At 35.4% G+C, this 22,204-nt stretch overlaps 1 protein-coding gene across 1 annotated transcript; it reads left to right on the top strand.

The window, feature by feature from the left end:
• Positions 1 to 5,029: 5,029 nt before the first annotated feature.
• LOC145291083 (uncharacterized) lies at positions 5,030 to 5,908 on the top strand. Its single transcript, XM_080136599.1, has one exon. It carries the CDS (start codon positions 5,030 to 5,032, stop codon positions 5,906 to 5,908), a length of 879 nt encoding a protein of 292 aa, XP_079992725.1.
• Positions 5,909 to 22,204: the final 16,296 nt, after the last annotated feature.

Raw genomic sequence — 22,204 nt, 5'->3', positions numbered from 1 at the left:
AATTCATAATGATTGGTTAATCCGTTTAGAAGCGAATCATGTAAAGACAAATATATAGACAAATACATAGACCTAACTTTATAAAAATGGAGGCCATTTACTGTAGCCATCTACTTTTAGTAGAAAACATTTTCCGTCAATAGGTTTTGCAAATGCTTTGCAGCTAACATTTAGAAGTTGTGTGATAATTTTTACTTACTCGGACTCGATGTGGAGGGGGGGTGAAGCAATGGAATTCTGTGTGGCAGTCATTCAAGCAAAAGGTTTAAAAGTGCTTAGTCGGGTGCTTTTATAATAGTGTTTGCTTTTTGTCCACTCACATGGATCGGACTTAACATTTGCATAGAATCGACTAGTGGGTATAAAAACACTATCGTCGATATTGTTGGTTGGTCTTTTTGTTTTAGTCTAGCAGCCCGTTTCATAGTTACTGTTACAACGACAGATCGTCTTTGTAATCAACGAGGCAATTCGTTGCAACTCCTGTTGACCAAGAAAAGGAGTGAAGGGTTCACCACGTAAGGTAAAGGGTTTCATTGTTTGTTCCTTCTACGTCGAGTTCTGGTTTAACCCGTTGAGTTTCAGAAACGCCCCCTTCCCCCTTTTAGTCGGTTAAAATCCGACACTTTGGACCTTCTTCAAAGAAAAATAAGGATGGCGGTGGTGGGGATGGAAGAAGAACCTCTGTCCTTGAATGTGTTTTTATCCTTTGAAAAGGATATAGAAGGATGGCTAGAGGAGCTAGAGGGTGTGTCTTGGAGTATGGAGGAACATGCTGCCGAAGAGGAAGCTGAATCGTTTGCCGAACTATTTCAGGCTTCTTTTAAATTTAAGAGAGAGGTGCGACACCGACTGGGTGTTGTACGGGCAGTCAGTGAAGGAAATACTACAGAGGTCCCTATAAAAGATAGGTGGACCCCAACGTTGAACCAACCTTCAACCCTCATAGTCAGGAAGCCACTAGTATCCCAGACCCAACCAAGTCCTTCAACCCAACCGCACATTCTTCCTTTTCAGTAGAACCTTTTAAAATCAAACTGAAAGGGCCACATTTCAGTGAAAGGGATTTTGAAAGAAATAGAAGTTTTAAGGACTTTCTCACCAAGTTTGAGAATTGTGCGTTGTCAATACCATCGGCAACAGGAAAGCTGTATTTTTTAGGTGTTCTCTTGAGGGTAGAGCCCTTCAACTTATTAACCACCTTTCAGTTTCTGAAGACACTTATTCAGTGGCTCTAAAATTGTTGAAGGAACAATACTTGAATGAGGAAGAAATACGCGGCGAAATAATCCAAGGTATATTAGATTTTCGCTTGGAGAGTCCAAAAGATTTGGTGGGGTTGAAGGACTTCATGATAAAAACGCAGGCGGATGTATGGGAACTTAGAGCATCATACAGCTGTGATTTATATGATGACATGTCGGCAGGTGCAATAATAATTTCTCAGGTATTGTTTGCAAAATTACCAGCCAACATAAAAAATGAACTGATCAGGATTGCTGGAAAAACATACCCAACCTTGTCAGTAATCCTGTTAAAAACACCAGAAATTATTAAGCGGTTTTTGATTGTTAAGAAACCTGAACAGCACCCTATGGCTAAGCTGAGACCTCCACCAAAACTTAGGAAAGAAAAGAAAGATGAATCCCATTCCTCACTGAAGGCTTTCAATACCAAGGTGGAATCAAAACCACAAAATGAGTTTTGCAAGAAGCATGAGCATCTTTCGGAAAGTTGTCCATACTACATCTCCCATGAAACCCGGATTACAAGGTGCAAGGAACTTTGGATGTGTTTTATATGCCTAAAAAGACACATAGGGGAGCAATGTGCCCTTTGAGAACAGCTAGAAATAGTAGCTGTAGCAGCTGCACTGTTAAGGGCCACGTGACAGCAATGTGCCCAGACAAGAGAGGCAAGGTGCGCGTGGACACCTGTTTACATACGAATGATTACAGCTATGGTTTCATGTCGCCAGTAATAAGCGTAGTGGTAGGAAAGGGAAATACTCAGTTGGAAATAAATAGTCTCCTGAACACCGGAAGCCAAAGGACCTACTTGGATACCTCTGTGCTGCAAAAACTGAATTGCCTTTCTACAGCTAAAGAAAATAGGTTGGAAGTGAAAACCTTTTTGGGCTCAGAAACAAGACCTTTTAAGGAGGCCTCTGTGGAATTAAGACTTATCCCTGAGAAAGTTCACGCTCTTCAAGTTCTTTCCTGTGAATTGAATCTTTCACATGAATTACGGGAGCTTCCGCAGATAGTTAAAAACTTGAAACGACATCGATTGGCAATTAAGTATAACCCCAGAGACAATTATATGAAAATTGAGGGGCTATTGGGAATTGACGCCATTCAATTCATAGAACCGTTTCAAATCGTCCCCTGCATGTATCGAGCCGCTTTTTCCACTCCAGAAGGACTTGTACCCTTTGGCAACTGCCGTTGCTTCATGCATGAGAATCAACTAAAACCAAGTCACAAAGTAGAGAGAGGGGCAAAAATTAATTGTACCTCTTTGTTGGAAAAAACACCTACACTTTCAGAGTACAAAATTAATTTTGTGCTGAACCCAGTGGAGAAATACCTAGACCCGTTAAAATCTTGGTTTGAAGAAGGAAACGTGCAGAGAGGACTGGAAAGTATGTTTAGCATGGAGTCACTAGGGTTACCTGTCACAGACGAATTCTCTATCGTGGATGAGGAGATGGTACAGAAGTTTAGGAACACTATATCCTACAGAGATGGCCGATACCATGTACAGCTGCCATGGTATGAAGACAAAGTGAAGTCTTTGCCTTCTAACCACAATACCGCTCTTAGAATACTAGAAAGAGTAATTAAAGACCTGGAGAAGAAAGATCTCTAATCAATACTTGTACTTCTTTAAGCAACAGGAAGACGAAGGAATTATAGAGGAAATAACAGTCACTCCAGAAGACTTTCAAAATTATATATGGATTCCGCACAGACCGGTACTCAAACTGGCTGATCAGACGACCACGAAGGTTAGACCTGTATTCAATTGTTCCTACAAGGGGGCAAATTTTATATCTCTTAATGAAGCAGCCTCTCCAGGAGTCAACCTAATGGGAGACATGTTGGAACTGTTGATTCCCTTTAGGGCCAACAAATATGTGTTATTGGCTGACATAAGGAAAGCATTCCTTATGATTCGTCTAGACCTGGAAAAGGACCGCAATCGTTTCTGTTTCTTTTTAAATAAAGGTGACAACTTGCATTGTTACAGATACTCTACCATCTTATTCGGTTTCAATGTCCCTTTATATTAAATTATGTTTTGAAATATCATTCAGAAGAATTTCCATCAGATGAATGTTCCCAGGTCGAACTTTTATGTGGACAATTTGGTGAAAACAGGAAATGACATAAATACTCCATCTACATTATACACAACGGTGAAGGAGCGACTGCAAGAGGGTAACTTTGAGATACAATCCTGTAACTCCAACAGTGCAGTGTTGCGAAAAAGATGACGGCAGATGGAACTCTGTCAAGGTTTGATTCTGGTGTGGAGAAAGTTTTAGGGTACTTGATAGGAGAACTTTGGAGGCAAAAGGTTGATTGGGATGATGAAGTTCCAGAGGAGTCAAAAAAAGACATGGAAAGCTCTGGCGAAGAACTTAACAAAATTGGGCTCTATATCATTTCCAAGGAGAGTCCTAGACGAAAATAAGCCACTAAAATTGTTCCTATTTTGTGATGCCTCCAAAAATGCATACGGCTTTTCAGCATATGCCGTACAGAATGGACAGTCAGCACTGGTGTTTGCTAAAGCCAAAGTAGCACCCTTACAAGGTAAATCACTCCCCACTTTGGAGCTTTTGTCAGTATTCCTGGCATTGAAATGTTTTCCCTTTATAAAGGAAGCCTTAAAAAACTCCCTGATAGAAAAATATATGTTCTAAAAGACGCTCAAGTGGTATTGGCTTGGATACTATCAAAGTCGATAACCACAAAAAACATCTTTGCATGCAACAGGCTGCAAGATATAATGCAAATGTCGGCAGCAATCAGGTCAGAGATGAAGTTGGAGTTGAGTTTCCAATACGTGCCAACTAAGGAAAACCCAGCTGACTACATCACAAGAGGACTAACCTTTAAAAGACTTAAGGAAAACCTTTCCTATTGGTATGAAGGCTCTGTGTGTATAAAGCAGGAAGAAATTCAGTGGAACAGGGTCGAGTTAGGTTGCCTCTCCGAAGAACAAAAGGAATGCGTTCATCCTGCAATGAATTTGTTTATGAGACATAAAAACGAAAGTCCCCCTATAGTCTCTGTAGAAAGATTTTCCAACTTCAACAGATTAGTTAATGTAATGACTTTGGTTTTCAAGTTTATCAACAAAACGTTGAAGAGAAGTGAGGAGAATCACATTCTGGCAAAAATTTATTTGATAAAATTAATGCAAAGGGAATCTTTTGCCTCAGAGTTAAATTTTTTGTTGGATCCTGAAGGTAAAAGTCCACCAAAACTAGTGAAAAACTTGAACCTATCCCTGGATCCCTCCAATATCATTCGTTCAAGGGGAAGGATAAGTGGATCAGAATGGCATACCTATTAGGTGCAGAATCCAATTCTTATGGCTAAAAAACACCATTTAACAGGTTTAATTATAAAGGACACTCATCAGAGAAACCAACATTTGGGTTTGGCAACAACCTTAAATGAAATAAGGTTACAGGGGTATTGGATACCACAGGCCAGACAGGCTGTAAAAAAACTCCTGAGTACTTGTGCCAAGTGCAAAAGATACAATGGCACTGCCTTCTCGACACCGAATGCAACAGACCTTCCTAGCTCTAGAGTAAATTTAGTAAGACCATATCTCCATACCGGTGTGGATTGCACTAGTCACATCTGGGTTAAGGGAGAAGTGAAGGACTATAAAATGTATATCCTCATCTTTACCTGCATGTCTATCAGAGCTGTTCACATGGAACTAGTCCCAGATATGAGTGTATCTTCATTCTTATAGGCCTTTTCGTTTCACAAATGCGAATGGAATGCCCTCTCATCTCTACTCGGACAATGCAAGGACTTTCATTTCTGCAGCCAAAATAATTGATAAGGAGTTGATCACTGATGAATTCAGGGAGAAGTATGGTTCTTACTACCTTAAACATTGTACCATTCCACTTTATTCAGCTTGGTATGGAGGTACTTGGGAAAGGACGATTAAGACAGTTAAATCCTGTCTATACAAAACGATAGGAAGAGGAAAAGTTGACTATTTTGGTCTATTAACCATCTTATCTGATATCCAGCATACCATTAATAGTCGTCCTCTGACTTATAGAAGCTCTAATGAGATGGATTGCCTAACTCCGAACTCTCTCATGAATCCAAATGTGGGTCAAGGTTTAATAATAAGGTTGGACAATGAAGAACTGGGACTAACTGAGCCAGTTAGCCGGATCGATTTAAAGAGGACTCTCCATCTTCGCGAAGAAAATTTAGAAAAATTTAGAAAGATGTGGCACGAAGATTACCTGTTGGGCCTTAGAGAAAGAATTCTTGAGTTATCTGACCCTTCCTTTAATAATGCCATCAAAGCGGGCGATATAGTGTTAATTAAGGACCCCCTTAAAACTAGACCATTTTGGTCTATAGGCGAAGTCCTGGAGTTGATTGAAAGAAAGGATGAGTTGGTTCGTTCAGCAAGAGTAAGAAAAGGAAATGGAGCTATATTGACCCATTCCATCAATCATTTATTTCCTCTGGAGATTAATTCTCTTTCGGAAAATGTGGAGGAAATTCTTCATGAACCAGAGCATGTGCCAGACCAAAATATATCTTCCCGACCTGATGAGAGTGTTAGAATCTGGATTTGCCCTGCATGTAATAAACCGGAAGATTTCAGACCGATGGTGGTTTGTGATTAGTGTAATGACTGGTTTCATTTTGGTTGTGTGGGCCTAGTAGATGCGCCCCCAGAAGAAGAATGGTATTGTCCAACGTGCAGGCCAAGGCGTCGGGGTAGGCCCAGTTTGTTAGGTGTCTAAAAGGCACCAGAAATTTCTGGTGCAGGTCTCAGGCAAGACCTTAAAAACTGCAACTAAAAAATGAATTCCCTTCTCTTTTCCCCCATCTCACCTCCTGTAAAATACTTTTTTCTTTTTTTCGTTTTTTTTTTTTTTTTGATATAGGAATGTGTGATAATTTTTACTTACCGGGACTCGATGTGGGGGGTGGGTGAAGCAATGGAATTCTGTGTGGCAGTCGTTCAAGCAAAAGGTTTGAAAGTGCTTAGTCGACTGCTTTTATAATAGTGTTTGTTTTTTGTCCACTCACGTGGATCGGACTTAACATTTGCATAGAATCGACTAGTGGGTATAAAAACACTATCGGTGATATTGTTGGTTTGTCTTTTTGTTTTCTTCCAGCCGCCCGTTTTATAGTTACTGTTATAAAGACGATCAGTCGTTGTAAGCAACGAGGCAATTCGTTGCAACTCCTGTTGATCAAGAAAAAGCGTGAAAGGTTCACCACGTAAGGTAAGGGTTTCATTGTTTTTTCTTTCTATGTCGAGTTCTGGTTTAACCCGTTGAGTTGCAGAAACACGTCCCCCTTTTAGTCGGTTAAAATCCGACAGTTATGGCTCAGTTCTTCTGTTGGTTCATATCTTATACCGTACGTTCTAAAACTTTCATCTGGCTAATAACTTGATGCCTAAAATGAAATTTATGCGATATACAAGTTTACAATTTTAATGGAACAATCACAAAAATGATGTACCCATCAATTTCCGACAATGTTGATTGATGCTTACAAAAGGGTTCAAGTTTTTGTCTTTAAATATCACAACCCATTTGTTTATGGTTGTCCACCAACACTATTATAAGTAAGGGGTCAGAAGATGTAGTCTCAGGAAATCATCTGTGAACTGATTAGCAGTGCTCTGACAGTTAATGTCAACACTGACTCAACAGATAGTGATCAAATAATTGAATCCTCTTTGACTTTGCTTTGTTTATCCATGACTCTAGACAAAACATCTGCATGTCTGCATCAGTTGAACAATATCTGATGAAGAAATCATAATCCAATAGCAATCAGGACTATTTTTACAGATGGTTAGCTGTATGGACGGGGATACCTTTCTTGGAATGCAAAAATGGTAACAATGTAGCACATTACAGCAGGCGTCAGTGATTTGGATGAACGAGCTCTTACTTTTTGACTGCCACCGAGAAAACTAAACTATAATCAAACTGACACTCAGTGAACCATTTCTTTGATACACCCTTTTTATAAAAGCTGCTGAGAGGTGCATGAACTTGATGAAATTCTGATAAAAATGAATTGTAGCGTTTAACCATGCTAAGGAAAACGTGTAAAGTTGTAATATTTGTTTGTGCAGGCATTTGGCATTCTTTTTTAATAACTGAAATATTTCTAGGTCTGACTGTCGAACACTTTCTACCCAAATAAATCCCAGATATTTAGTTTGTTTGTATTATTTGAATACTAATGTTCTCATTTGGAGTGATATTTGCTGATGTACCCTTCTTCAGCTATGTAAGTCGCCATGTTTGGTAAAGGAAAAGTGGAGTTAACTCTACACTTTCGAGGTTTTGTATTTACGTTCTAATTGAAAATGAATTTACAAAAAATAATAAAGTTAATAAAAAATATCAGGCAAAACAATAGGAGATATTATTTCTAAATTATTTATAACAAAAAAGAAGAGGGCTAAATTAGATTCATAACCAAAGTGCTGATGAAACATAATTGTTAAATTACTTGTTATCTTGTGGTGTCGATTAAATGCAAGTTTTTTTTTTTAACGAAATGTAATTTTTCAAATTTTCATATAGATAGTTTTGAATAAATCGCTATCTAACGCCTGATATAAAATTTGTTTTTTTTTAAGGTTCACATAGCATTGGTTCCTTACAGCTGGCACATGACAACCGTGGGCGCTTATTGCTTTCCACACTATTCCTACATGAGAAAAGATCGTCTGGCAAAAGTAACGGGTACTAATCTACATCTAAAGAATTGTAGAATCCAGTGGAATAATCATAACATGTCTTTACTCATCCATTCGCTTTTTTAATAACAACAATATGAGCTGCCTATGCAGAGTATTTGGTTGATTGTAGTACTCTTTTTTAGTCTGATGCCACCAGATCAGGCTGTCTGAAGATATTGACTTCTTGACTCAAATGCACCATATATTAAAACACTTTTGTTTTTGTTTTTTAACTATTTGCAAAACTCATCCATGTTCTGCAAAGCCACAAACAAAAACAGCAGTATCTCTTCCCTCCCCACTCTCTTTTTCTTCCCTCACTTCCCTACTGGCTTCCTGACTTAATATGGAACAAAGAATAATATTATATCCCTTTCCCTTTCGCTTGACAAAACTCAATCATGTTCTGCGAAGCTGGGAACGAAAACAACAGAATCCACCACAAGACAACCAAACCAAAACCTGAAAAAAGTTGAATATTTGGAAATATAAACAACTTGAAGCATAAAAACTTTTTTTTTTCAAAAATGATCGGAATTGACATTAAATGACCTGAAAAGAGTTGATATGCTGTAAAACAAAACATCCAAACCAAACCTTTTCTTCGTGGAATCATTCCAACTTCTTGTTCACTATGTAAAGTATGTGTGTTTTGGATTGACGTCAATAATATTATTTTGTTTCGGGTTGCCATTCAATTTAATTTGAATGTTTGTTGCTTTTTATGTTGCTACTGAGAATGAACTCTTTTCTTTTGCTGGGGAAGAGAAAAAAGAAAACGGGGAATGCTCAAAATCATTGCATATAAATGTTTGTACAAATTTGAGGGACTATCGTTCAAAGTAACAGTGACACCGGCTATATTTTAGCAGGTAATGGACGAATTACTGAGTGGTGTAGAGTTTGCCTATCTGGATGATATCTTCATCTTTTTCTAACAACGTGCCCTGAACTGTGCTCATCTTCAATTCTGTCTCCGATCACCGGATATCACCGGATATATTTGCCAAGTTGTTTTTTTTAATTCTTTTTCATAGGTCTATAACTACTGGAATGATAGAGATCTTCCTAAGATTCCAGTTTCTTTTAATGTCGTACATAAGACCTTGGTATTTCATTATCTTTTCCCTTTTTAGCTCTGTTTAATCCGGCGGACACTACTTTTTCCAACATCTTGGAAAACCTCATTAGTTTACCCAGTATTTAATCCGGTGGACACTACTTTTTCCAAGTGTTCTAGATCTTTTTCTAACAACATGCCTGAACTGTGCTCATCTTCACTTCTGTCTTCGATAGGATCTTCTGATCACTCGGTTGTCTCAATAAAGATTAAAACAAAGTATAAGAAAACCTCAAATATCCCTCTCCATCAGACAGTGTATCAATACTTGATGGCATACTGAGACAGCTTCCGAACATTTGTATCAGAACTACCTCTACACTCTATGTTCATAAAGAATGCATCTCATGTAGCATCCGACTTAACTGATTGATTAACCATCGACATGAACAACTCTATGAGTTTAAGCGACAAACAAAATCCTGAACAGGGCAATCTAACTCCTGAATTTTCTCCCAAGCCAAAAAATAATCTGAACGACATCAACATATCTGTTCATGATGTTGCCACACCCATCAATAACCTTGATGCAAGCAAAGCAACTGATCCTGACAATATTCCAGTTATAGTAATCAAAAGGTTGCAACCGGAACTAGCAACCAGTTTTACAAAATTGTTCAATGTAGCATCTAGACTTAACTAATTAGTTAACCATCAGCATACCCTGCAAAGAAATGTCAACACAAACCAAACAGCCAACTATAGTACACCCCTGAATGTGCTGCCGCCATTGTACATAGAAACTACTACTTCAATTGTTTTAAACTTAATAGATGTTTTGAAACTAAAGTTGCCTTTCGAACTGCTAGCAATCAGTGGCAAATGATTATAGAAAGCAAGAGAGAGTCATATGCTCAGATCATCAAATCCAAAGTAGAAGAACAAAGGGTTGGTTTCCATGAGTTTTGGTGAATAACAAACAAGATTCTGAAGAGATGCGTGTCCTCTATTCCGCTCATCATCAACAAAATGATTTCATCAGCATGTGATAAAGCCAAAGTACTTGCCAAGAACTTTGCAGCAAACTCAATCCTATGCAATCAGGGCTACCTACATCCTGAATTTCCTGCCAAGCTTAAAAATAATCTGAACGACATCAACATATCTGCTCATGATGTTGCTACACTCATCAAGAATCTTGATGCCAGCAAAGCAACTGGTCCTGACAATATTCCAGTTATAGTACTCAAAAAGATCCAAACGGAACTAGAACCCATTTTTGCAAAAATGTTTAATCGATACCTAAAGAAATGCTTTCCTACATCTTGGAAAACCTCATTAGTTTACCTAGTATTTAAAAACACTGGAGATTGGTGTTCTGCATCTTACTACAGATTAACTAGACTTCTGTGTGTCATGAGTAAATTGATTGAATCCATGTTAAATAGAGAAATTGTCAACCACATCAGCAAAAACAACCTACTCAGTGATGCAACGGGGCAAAAGGTGGATGGTTAATTTTAACACATACAAAACTCGGCTTCTATCTTTTCACTATAAACACTCTGATCCGCACTTGGCCCAAATTTATATGAATGGCTCTTGTCTCAAAGAAGCTCCTTGCTTTGACAAGCTTTTGATTCTGACCATCACTTCTGACCTGTAATGGAAGACCTACATAAAATTTGTTGTCAAAGACTCTGGAAAAATGGTTGTGTCATTTTACCATTCCAAAGCTATCTCACTCTTAACGCTATTCTCTATCTGTATAATAGCCAGATACACCATAAAATGGAGTACTGTTGCCACATCTGGGCAGTAACTGTTCGAAGCACCATATCTTATCTTGACAGAGTTTAAAACCGGCTTCAAAACCTAGTAAATGATGCCCTTTTCTTTTCACTGCAACCTCTTCCTCCACAGAAGAGGTTGTGAGCTTGTCTCTACTTTGTCGTTATTTTCATGGCAAGTGCTCGTCTGAGCTTCAATCTATGCCTCGATCATCAAACTTTCACAAAAAACACTCGACTAGTTACAACAGCGATCAACAATTTCATCAATTCTCTATTTGTGCCTAATTCTAAACAGAAATTCCATGAACAAAGCTTCTTTCCTAGAATTACGAGCCTGTGAAACTCTGTTATGTAGGCCTGCTTTCCAGTTAAGTACAATATGGTCGTCTTCAAGTCAAATGTACACAAGTTCTTGTTGAGTCGCCCCCTTAAATAATCAAATTATACTCAATTTCCACCACTAACGATTTCTATGCAGTTGTCCCAGCGACCACTGTGCACTCATTAACCCTTATCCTTGATTGGTCGTCGGGCCTTGATAAGAGGTGGATCCCTTGTAAAAAAATTAGAGCATTGTGTAATCATCAAACATACCCATCTCGGGTACAATTTTATCAAGGAGGTCGTTTATGAATATCAGGAGGTTCAATAATAATAAAAGAGTCTGATATTGGCTACCCAGGCATATCAGGGATAAAGAATCTGATGCAACATGGATCAACATGGATCAACAATTTTGCAAAGGTTGCACGTTAGCAGCAAAAACCTCTACCATAAAATTCACACCTTAGCCTTAAACAAACCGAATATTTATATTGACTTTGCTGGATCATTGAAAGAGTTCTATTATTTGGTTGTAGTAGATGACTTTACTAAATGCCCAGAGTTTTAGGTAGGTTTTATGTGTGAGTGCACAAAACCCCTAATAAAAGATTAATTTGCGACACAAAAGGACAGAGAGATTAATCAACATCTTTTAGAACAAAACAATGAAAAGGTTTTATTTCGAAAGAAGAAAGACTGTGTCCGAGGAAGAAAAGGGAAAAGGAATAGGAAGTTCTTGGATGTTCTTGTGTCAGAAAAGCAGAAACTTGGAGTGTCCCCAGGTTGTCCAGTGGCGGTCTTCAGTGGAGAAGTTGCATCCTGGGGAGATTCAGTGGACAGAGAGTGAAAGGAGAGAGGTCTGTCTTCTTTTGTGGTCTGAGCTCCTCTGCTGACTAGTTTTTGACAGGGGTACTTAGTTCCTTAAGGGACATATAGGATTAATGTGTCCTGGTAGCTGACTGGTTAGGGTGTGGCCGCATCAGTCAGAAATCGTGTAAATCGTGAGAAAATAATTTGTAATGGTGACTGCTACATATTAAAGTACAAAAAAAATAGTTTGTAATGGTGACTGCTACATATTAAAGTACAAAAAAAAATAGTTTGTAATGGTGACTGCTACATATTAAAGTACAAAAAAAATAATTTGTAATGGTGACTGCTACATATTAAAGTACAAAAAAAATAATTTGTAATGGTGACTGCTACATATTAAAGTACAAAAAAAATAATTTGTAATGGTTACTGCTACATATTAAAGTACAAAAAAAATAATTTGTAATGGTGACTGCTACACATTAAAGTACAAAAAAAATAATTTGTAATGGTGACTACTACATATTAAAGTACAAAAAAAATAATTTGTAATGGTGACTGCTACATATTAAAGTACAAAAAAATAATTTGTAATGGTGACTGCTACACATTAAAGTACAAAAAAAATAATTTGTAATGGTGACTGCTACATATTAAAGTACAAAAAAAATAGTTTGTAATGGTGACTGCTACATATTAAAGTACAAAAAAAATAATTTGTAATGGTGACTGCTACATATTAAAGTACAAAAAAAATAATTTGTAATGGTGACTGCTACATATTAAAGTACAAAAAAAATAATTTGTAATGGTGACTGCTACATATTAAAGTACAAAAAAAATAATTTGTAATGGTTACTGCTACATATTAAAGTACAAAAAAAATAATTTGTAATGGTGACTGCTACACATTAAAGTACAAAAAAAATAATTTGTAATGGTGACTACTACATATTAAAGTACAAAAAAAATAATTTGTAATGGTGACTGCTACATATTAAAGTACAAAAAAATAATTTGTAATGGTGACTGCTACATATTAAAGTACAAAAAAAATAATTTGTAATGGTGACTGCTACACATTAAAGTACAAAAAAAATAATTTGTAATGGTGACTGCTACATATTAAAGTACAAAAAAAATAATTTGTAATGGTGACTACTACATATTAAAGTACAAAAAAATAATTTGTAATGGTGACTGCTACATATTAAAGTACAAAAAAAATAATTTGTAATGGTGACTGCTACACATTAAAGTACAAAAAAAATAGTTTGTAATGGTGACTGCTACATATTAAAGTACAAAAAAAATAATTTGTAATGGTGACTGCTACATATTAAAGTACAAAAAAAATAATTTGTAATGGTGACTACTACATATTAAAGTACAAAAAAATAATTTGTAATGGTGACTGCTACATATTAAAGTACAAAAAAAATAATTTGTAATGGTGACTGCTACACATTAAAGTACAAAAAAAATAGTTTGTAATGGTGACTGCTACACATTAAAGTACAAAAAAAATAATTTGTAATGGTGACTGCTACATATTAAAGTACAAAAAAAATAATTTGTAATGGTGACTGCTACATATTAAAGTACAAAAAAAATAATTTGTAATGGTGACTGCTACATATTAAAGTACAAAAAAAATAATTTGTAATGGTGACTGCTACATATTAAAGTACAAAAAAAATAATTTGTAATGGTGACTGCTACACATTAAAGTACAAAAAAAATAATTTGTAATGGTGACTACTACATATTAAAGTACAAAAAAAATAATTTGTAATGGTGACTGCTACATATTAAAGTACAAAAAAATAATTTGTAATGGTGACTGCTACATATTAAAGTACAAAAAAAATAATTTGTAATGGTGACTGCTACACATTAAAGTACAAAAAAAATAATTTGTAATGGTGACTGCTACATATTAAAGTACAAAAAAAATAATTTGTAATGGTGACTGCTACATATTAAAGTACAAAAAAATAATTTGTAATGGTGACTGCTACATATTAAAGTACAAAAAAAATAATTTGTAATGGTGACTGCTACACATTAAAGTACAAAAAAAATAATTTGTAATGGTGACTGCTACATATTAAAGTACAAAAAAAATAATTTGTAATGGTGACTGCTACATATTAAAGTACAAAAAAATAATTTGTAATGGTGACTGCTACATATTAAAGTACAAAAAAAATAATTTGTAATGGTGACTGCTACATATTAAAGTACAAAAAAAATAATTTGTAATGGTGACTGCTACATATTAAAGTACAAAAAAATAATTTGTAATGGTGACTGCTACATATTAAAGTACAAAAAAAATAATTTGTAATGGTGACTGCTACATATTAAAGTACAAAAAAAATAATTTGTAATGGTGACTGCTACATATTAAAGTACAAAAAAATAATTTGTAATGGTGACTGCTACATATTAAAGTACAAAAAAAATAATTTGTAATGGTGACTGCTACATATTAAAGTACAAAAAAAATAATTTGTAATGGTGACTGCTACATATTAAAGTACAAAAAAATACATGAAGTAAAGATAAAAACAAAAACAACAATCGGGTTTCTGCATGAATTCTTTGCCCATTCCAGACTCATGGATCATGTAGTATTGGATAATAGCACTCAATTTCCATCCAGTGAGTTCAAACAGTTTTATCAGTCGTTTTTTTAACGAAACATCTTGAATCGTATTGTGTCATTCAAGGGGTTTGTTGATACTTTCAAGAGAATATTACAACAGTGAAAGCCACATAAGATTTTTTGCAAGTGTATAAAATGATACCTAATGATAACATCCCATCTTGCATATCACCAGGGGAGATAACTATGTTCATGAAACAAATCAAGACGATTTTCAACAGACTGTTACCAACTCATCAGTAACCGGAACAAAAAATAAATATAAAAAAAAGGACGTTTGCAAATCGAACAATTTTTTTTTCTGAATTTTTAAGAAAAACAAGTTATTCTGAGAAATCGAAATTGTAGATAAAAGAATTCTAGATATATTCCATACGGTAAAATGACTAAAAGAGACATTCAAACCAAATAGGAAAAATATTGAGATACTGTAGATGACAACACTACAGAAGGAGATTTAATGGACGTCGTGTTTGACATGTTCGAGTCACCAGTTCCACAAATAATTTCTCGAAAGCAAAGGAGGAAAAGGAAAAGAAAAAACACTGACTTCATGGAAGTCAACTCCAAGACGAAAAGATATTAACTCCTTGCGAAACATAATGGTTGCTATGAGGTAAGCTGATCTACACATTTTAGGATTAATGGACTTACCCAGAGACAATAAATACAGTTATATTTAATCATTAATATAGCGATTCGTGGCAGATATTGCCCAAAAATTATGATGTGTATTTCTGGAACATACTTTTGCCAATAAAATTTTTTTTAAATTATACCACTGTGTTTGTCTTGACCATTATCAGCCCGCAAGACTACAACAAGATGGTATCAGAAATCACAATGGCTCATTCTTAGGGATAACATTTGATTTCTATATGAGATATATAGATACCCGAGTATTAATCAAGATTCTCCACCACTTCTCAAATCTTGAGTTAATAATGAAGTGAAGATTATTAATTTCATTTGTGGCAGTTATGGTCCCAGAACTATGTTGTGTACTTCTGTAACATATTTTTGCTAGTACACTTTTTGTTAACTATGTCACTGTATTTGTTTTCATTATTATTAACCTGCAAGATTAATGCATTGAGCTTTAATAGTTAATGAGTTTCTTTGAAAAAATAAAAAAAATAAAATGACAAGCATCAACTAAAAACATGTCCATTTCTAAGGAGAAGATAAATTGTTATGTGATCTGAAATATTCATTGATTCCTTTTTTCTTTTAGACATTAATTGACGGATTATATAGAACAGCGGTAGCAGAAATTGCTGAGGCGTTAATGAGGTTTTTCTGTATAAAAAAAGGAACAATTTTATTCATGGTTTCATTAAGGAATCTCTCATCAGCAAAATGTTGAGTATGATTTGGACATTGGTATTCTGCAGCCTGATTGGCCTTGGTTTAACTGGTGAGTACAATACATTTGAAAAGAGGTTTTAGATTCCAAATTTTGATACAAATTTAAATATTTACCAATAGTTATTGAATTCTATTCTCTTTCGTTATCGGCTCCATTCTTCAATCTTTTACTTGAATTTTATTGCCTAACAAATCAAATACCATTCCAGACAATTACGAATATATTCCTGTCTTTATAAATAGCGCCCAACTTATAGCTGAGTGTATAGTGCTAGCAATCATCTAGTAGATAGTCATAGGTTCGATTTCACTTGAGGTGAGTGCAAGTCTAGCTGCACTGGAGAACTATAATACAGTGAAACATTATGTCTGTGGAAGACTTCATAAAGTTAGGTATGTTTATGTGGTTATAGATTTGAATAATGGTTGGTTCACCAGTTTAGATTAGCAACAATACTCCCCCCATGAGCGAATGGGAACCTTTTACCAAGTCTCTGACAGACCGATTGTCAAGAACAGATCCCTGACTGGTATATGCAAGTAACGTACACTACTAAGAGGGAGGGAAGGGCATCGGAGAGTGATCTCTTTGAACTACACAGCACTAATACCTCAGCCCGACGGATAAAAGGCTACCGAGTTGGCCTAGTCTTTATATCTCTGTCTTTATAAATAACACCCTCTTCGTAGCTAAGTGTTTAGAGTCATCAATTATCTTGGAGATAGTCTTAAGTTCGATCTCGACTTAAAACAACCGCTAGTCTATCTGCACCAAAGAACTGTGATGCAGGGAAGCACTGTGTTTTTCGATAACTTCTTAAGTTATGAATGTTGATATATTTATATATTTGAATATAAAGGCTCCACTCCTAAACTAATTAATCGACCATTAACAATTTTAGAACACAGCTACTAATGGGTCTAAATATGGGCTATATTTAGTTCAATTTGTTTTATGCACGGAAGCAAAGATGGGGTGAAAAGAACAATGATATATTTGTTTTGGATAACTACATAAAGTTAAGTATGTTCATATGTTTATATATTTGAACATAGAGGATTCACTTCTAAACTAGTTAACTGGTACTTAAGAATTTTAGAACCCAGCTGCTGCTGCTCTTGGGTCCAAATGTGGGTTGTTTTATTCTTGATATGCAGTATGAGACCTATTAGGTTAGAGGTTCTTTTTTTTTTTTAAACCTTATCTAAGAGGAAGAGACTGGTGGTTGGTGCACTAGCTCAAATGTGGCAAAAATAGTCCATTTATAGGCGAATGGTAGCTTTAACTTTAGAAATCAGACCGATTGTCAAGAACAGATCTTCGGCATATACCAATCTGCTAGTAACATTCATTACTAAGAGCGAGGATATAGTCTGGAAGAGTGGACCTCCTAGAGCTACACAGGATTAATACCTCAGCTTGACAAATAAAAGGCCACAACCTGTTGGACTGAGTACTTTATATCCTTCCTACCATAGGGAGATGTGGCACAAGGCTGAAAGGTGAGGAGAATCAAGCAAGTGCCTAAAAAAGAGGAGAACTCTGGTTTTGTAAATATAGCCTGGACGTTAGCATTCCCTGGCAATGAAGCCTCAGGCAATTAGCAATAAACTAACTTCATATCAAAGAAAAAGGTAGGATCAATACCTCAGCCCAACAGATAAAAGGCCATCGAGTTTGCCTAGTTATTGTTGGATTAATTGCTAAGAATATGTTAAAAAAAAAACAATATGTTTTATATTGAGACTCTATGCCAGAAAGTAGCGATTATGTTAACTAGTTTTGGTCACATTAGTACACATCAGAGTAACCTGGCAGCAAATGAAAATATACCCAACTGCAGGTGACACCACCTGCAGTTGGGTATATTGAAGTGGGGGTTAAAGATTAGATCCCTAAACAAAGCATGTTAGAAATGTAGGTATTGAAATATAGATGATGACAGTCCCCAGTTGTGAGCAGTACAGACGAGACGCGCCTGACAATATAAAAATCTAAGTGAATGTTGCCTCAAGATTCTGTCCGTGCATTGACATCATTAAGATTAAGCTAATAAATTTTCTTTTTCTTTTTCTCTTTTTTCTCTCTCTTTCTTTCATTCTCTCTCTCTCTCTCTCTCTCTCTCTCTCTCTCTCTCTCTCTCTCTCTCTAAATAAATAAATAAATAAATAAATAAATAAATAAATAAATACATAAATAAAACATTTGAAACCTCAGCACGTCTCCATTGTATTTTCATGTGCAAATAGTTTTGGTTCATCTAGCTAGACAGAGAAGGCCAGAGGTTAACAACCACGAGAAGATCACGGCCCACACATGGAAAATCGACGCTTGAGAAAATGAAGACCAGCACACTTACATGTATGTACAACTATATCTATTGTTTTCTTGATTGCTCACTGGTAAGAATGCACATATGCAGAAGTACTGCACTGGAAGGAAGCTTTACATGTCTCCCCTCAGTGACTTAGTCTACAATATATTGTCGTCTACATTGCACTGTAGAGAAGCTACTGTTGATTTTATAAAATTATTTTTATATAATGAATTGAAATTTAATGTTTGTATAGAAACAATGACCAAATGCATTTTTATAAAAATATATAATTTATTTTACGTTTAACATTGGCGAAGCATATTTTTATAAAGACCAGACACATGCTATGTCGCGCCCGTCGATCCCAGAATCCAAGCTTCAACTGTTTTAAAAACAATAGAATTATATTTAATTCTTTCTTTCTTCATTAAAAGAGAGAGCGAAGGGGAGTGAAAGAGAGAGAGAGAAAGAGAGAGAGAGAGAGAGAATGACATAAAAAGAGAGAAAGATATATTCATACAATTTGAACACTGTTTTGTTTTCGAATGCCTCGATGATGAGTTCTCTGGGTTTGACCTTTCGTTTTCTAGGATCTCAAATCGTTTGGATTTTGTTGAATATTAACAAACGATTGTCATTCAAACCCAGCCGACGTGCTCTTATCTTCCCAAACCCACAAAGCACCTGCTTAACACATCACCTCATAAGTACAGACAAGTTAGGCACAAGGTTCATTAATGTAGAAGCCCCCAGCTTTCCAAAAAGGGGCGCTCTTCATTTTGGCACAACGCACATATGCAGGAGTACACGTTTATGAAAAGAGCTTGTGCGAAATTTGTGTAACGTTTAAAAGGTTACAGTATATACCAGTCCGAAAACACCGTTCTTTTATTTGCTATCGTTGAACTGTAGAGAAGCTGCTGTTGATTTTATAAATTTATTTTGAATACAATGACTTGAATTAAAGTTTAAAATGAAAATGTCAAGTATCATAGTTCAATTGTGCTCTAAACAGAAACATTCATTTACAAACGCAGCCATGTCTTATCAGAAAACCTACTGTTGATTTTATATGCAGAGCCCTTCTGCTTGTGCAGTGATAAAACTTCTCAAATGCACTTTTTCCTTCTTAAATCGGACTCTTTTTTATAGTTATCGGAAGCATTCCAATACAAAAGCTGCCTAAAAACACTCCCAGACACATAAAACATATTTATGTCAAATTTAAAAAAAAATGGGCTAAGCTATTTTGAAGTCTATAAAGAAGGAACGCTCACACACACACACACACACACACACACACACACACACACAGAGTTCTTTATATATATATATATATATATATATATATATATATATATATATACATATATATATATATACTAGCTGTACCCTGCCACGCGTTGCAGTGGCTCAATTTGGTGTAATGGAAAAATTTAATAAAAGAGAAAATGCATGTTTCCTATATTAGTACAGCAATCCACTGCAAAAAGTGAAAAAGAAGGCAAAACTGAAAAAAATGGTACTCTTGCAGAATTTGATCTGGATCCTCGAAAGTTTCTGTCAATCATTCATGTTTTGGACTTGACCAACAATCAGTGGATGAAGCCGAACGTAGCAAAAATGTTGAAACGCTAAATGCTTTTTTTTTTTTTGTTGTTTTAAAAAATGTGATTTAGTAATTAATATTTGGTTGATGGTGGGGGGAGGGGGGTTACTATACACAGATTCGAAAAAGTCGTCCAAAAACAAATAAATGAAAGCAAAGGTAAGGTAATTTACGTTTCTACCTAATTGGATAATTGTTTAGTGTTTTTATGTAATGTAAAATGTTTAATTGGCTCAAAAAACAGAAATGGTCGCGAATTCTGTTGAATACGTTAAGTTTGGGAAAGTAAGTTGAAAACTAAAAACTATACAAAACAGTGTCTGAAAACTCACCGAACATATGTTACCATGACATAGGCTGGCATAATGGATAGGTTTCTGACAGTATTTTGTATAGTTTTTTTAGTTTTAACTCACTTTCTCTAACTTAAAGTAATCAACAGTGTCCACCACCATTTGTAGCTTTCAAATACACCAATAAACACTGTTTTTCGAGCCGACTAAACGTTACATTAAATGAGAAGTTGTCAAAAATAAATATATAACAAATAAATGTTATCAAAGGCAAGAAAAGTAAGTGTTCTACCTAACTGGATAAGATTTTAGTGTTTTTATGTAATGTATAATCGGTTCAAAAACATTCAATGTTTATCGGTATATCTGAAAAATACAAATGGCGGCAGACTGTATCGAACACGTTAAGTTTGGGGAAATTATGGGAAAATGAGTTTAAACTAAAAATACTGTTAGGAACTCACTCAATATATGTTACCATGATTTAGGCTGGCATATAATCGGTGGTTTTAAACTTTTGCTCGATATAGGTGACGACTTTTAAAAATCCCTTTTAGTGATTACCTGGTTTGAGGATATTTGTACAACTAAACGGCAAATCTGCTCAAAAAAATCCGGTATTATTTTACTTTAAGGCCCGTTTCACGTTCATATATAACAAAATATTTTATTGTAGATTTCGGTGTGCTAAAAACGAATCTGCAAACCGTTTACGTAGCAAAATAAAAGTTTTCATGACATTCATGAAATTACTTTTTCGAAAAGTGGGTGATCACTTTTCAATCTAAATTTAACTTAGAATGAGCACCCACTTTCTGGCCAGAGAGGGGCATTTTTCTGTTTCTTGGCTAAAAAGTTTTTGTTTGATTTCTTTTACATGGTAATAACCCCTGAACTCTGGGACTATTTTCCATTTAACAGCCGTAGCCTTCGTTTATGCTATGCGTAAGCATAAACGAAAGCTGTTTAGCCAATAAACATGGGAAAAAATCCCCCCTCTCTCAGGTGGCTAGAAAGTGGGTGCTCATTTTAAGTTAAATTTACATGGAAAAGTGATCGCCACTTTTTCGAAAAAGTAATTTCTTCATATCATAAAAACTATTTTTTGTGACGGAAACGGTTTGCAGATTCGTTTTTAGCACACCAAAATCTACAAAAAAAATTTTGTTATTTACGAACGTGAGACGCACAGCCCTTAATGGAAAATTATATCAAAAATCCGGGGGAAAATAGTTTTCAATAAAAACAGCAAATGAATTCGATAGAAAAAAAATGGATGCTATTTTTTTTTTCTTTCTGTGTGTTTCTTGGCTAAAAAGTCTTTTTGTTTGATTTCTTTTGCATGGTATTAACCCCTGAACTCTGGGACTATTTTCCATTTCACAGACGTAGCCTTTGTTTATGCTATGCGTGAGCATAAACGAAAACTGTTAAATATGCATTCGCGTACCAAACTGCCTTGTCAAAAAAACCTTTAAGCCAATAAACACGAAAATAAATGCCCCTTCCTCAGGTGGCCAGAAAGTGGGTGCTCATTTTAAGTTAAATTTAGATGGAAAAGTGATCACCAACTTTTCGGAAAAAAAAAATTTCTTCAGATCATGAAAACTATTTTGATACTCCTTGGGCGTTGAGTTCCATGGCGACCTGCAGAATTATTTAATGGTCGTTCCCTTAGTACCCCCCTAGTCAAGGCTAACGCATGCGCACGTAACATTTTTTATTTATTTACTTACGTGGTGGAGTTTCTATACTGATAGGTTTTTTGAAATTTTTTCTTTTATTATTGATTGAACACTAACCAGATTAAGAAAAAAAATTGAAAAAAAAAAAAATCATTTCAACATTTGAAAGGGATACTCACTTTTTAGTTACCACGTTCTGGTAAATCGGTCACTTTTGATTTATTTTTTTTTTTTTCTAAATACGGAAGTGTCTTCGGGAGATATAAAAT

The sequence above is a fragment of the Euprymna scolopes genome, chromosome 12 (genome assembly GCF_053919585.1).
Source record: "Euprymna scolopes isolate OS-2025 chromosome 12, ASM5391958v1, whole genome shotgun sequence".
Taxonomy (NCBI): Eukaryota; Metazoa; Mollusca; class Cephalopoda; order Sepiida; family Sepiolidae; genus Euprymna; species Euprymna scolopes.
The sequence above is the reverse complement of the archived record's forward strand: the minus strand, read 5'-3'. Positions and strand labels throughout refer to the sequence as shown.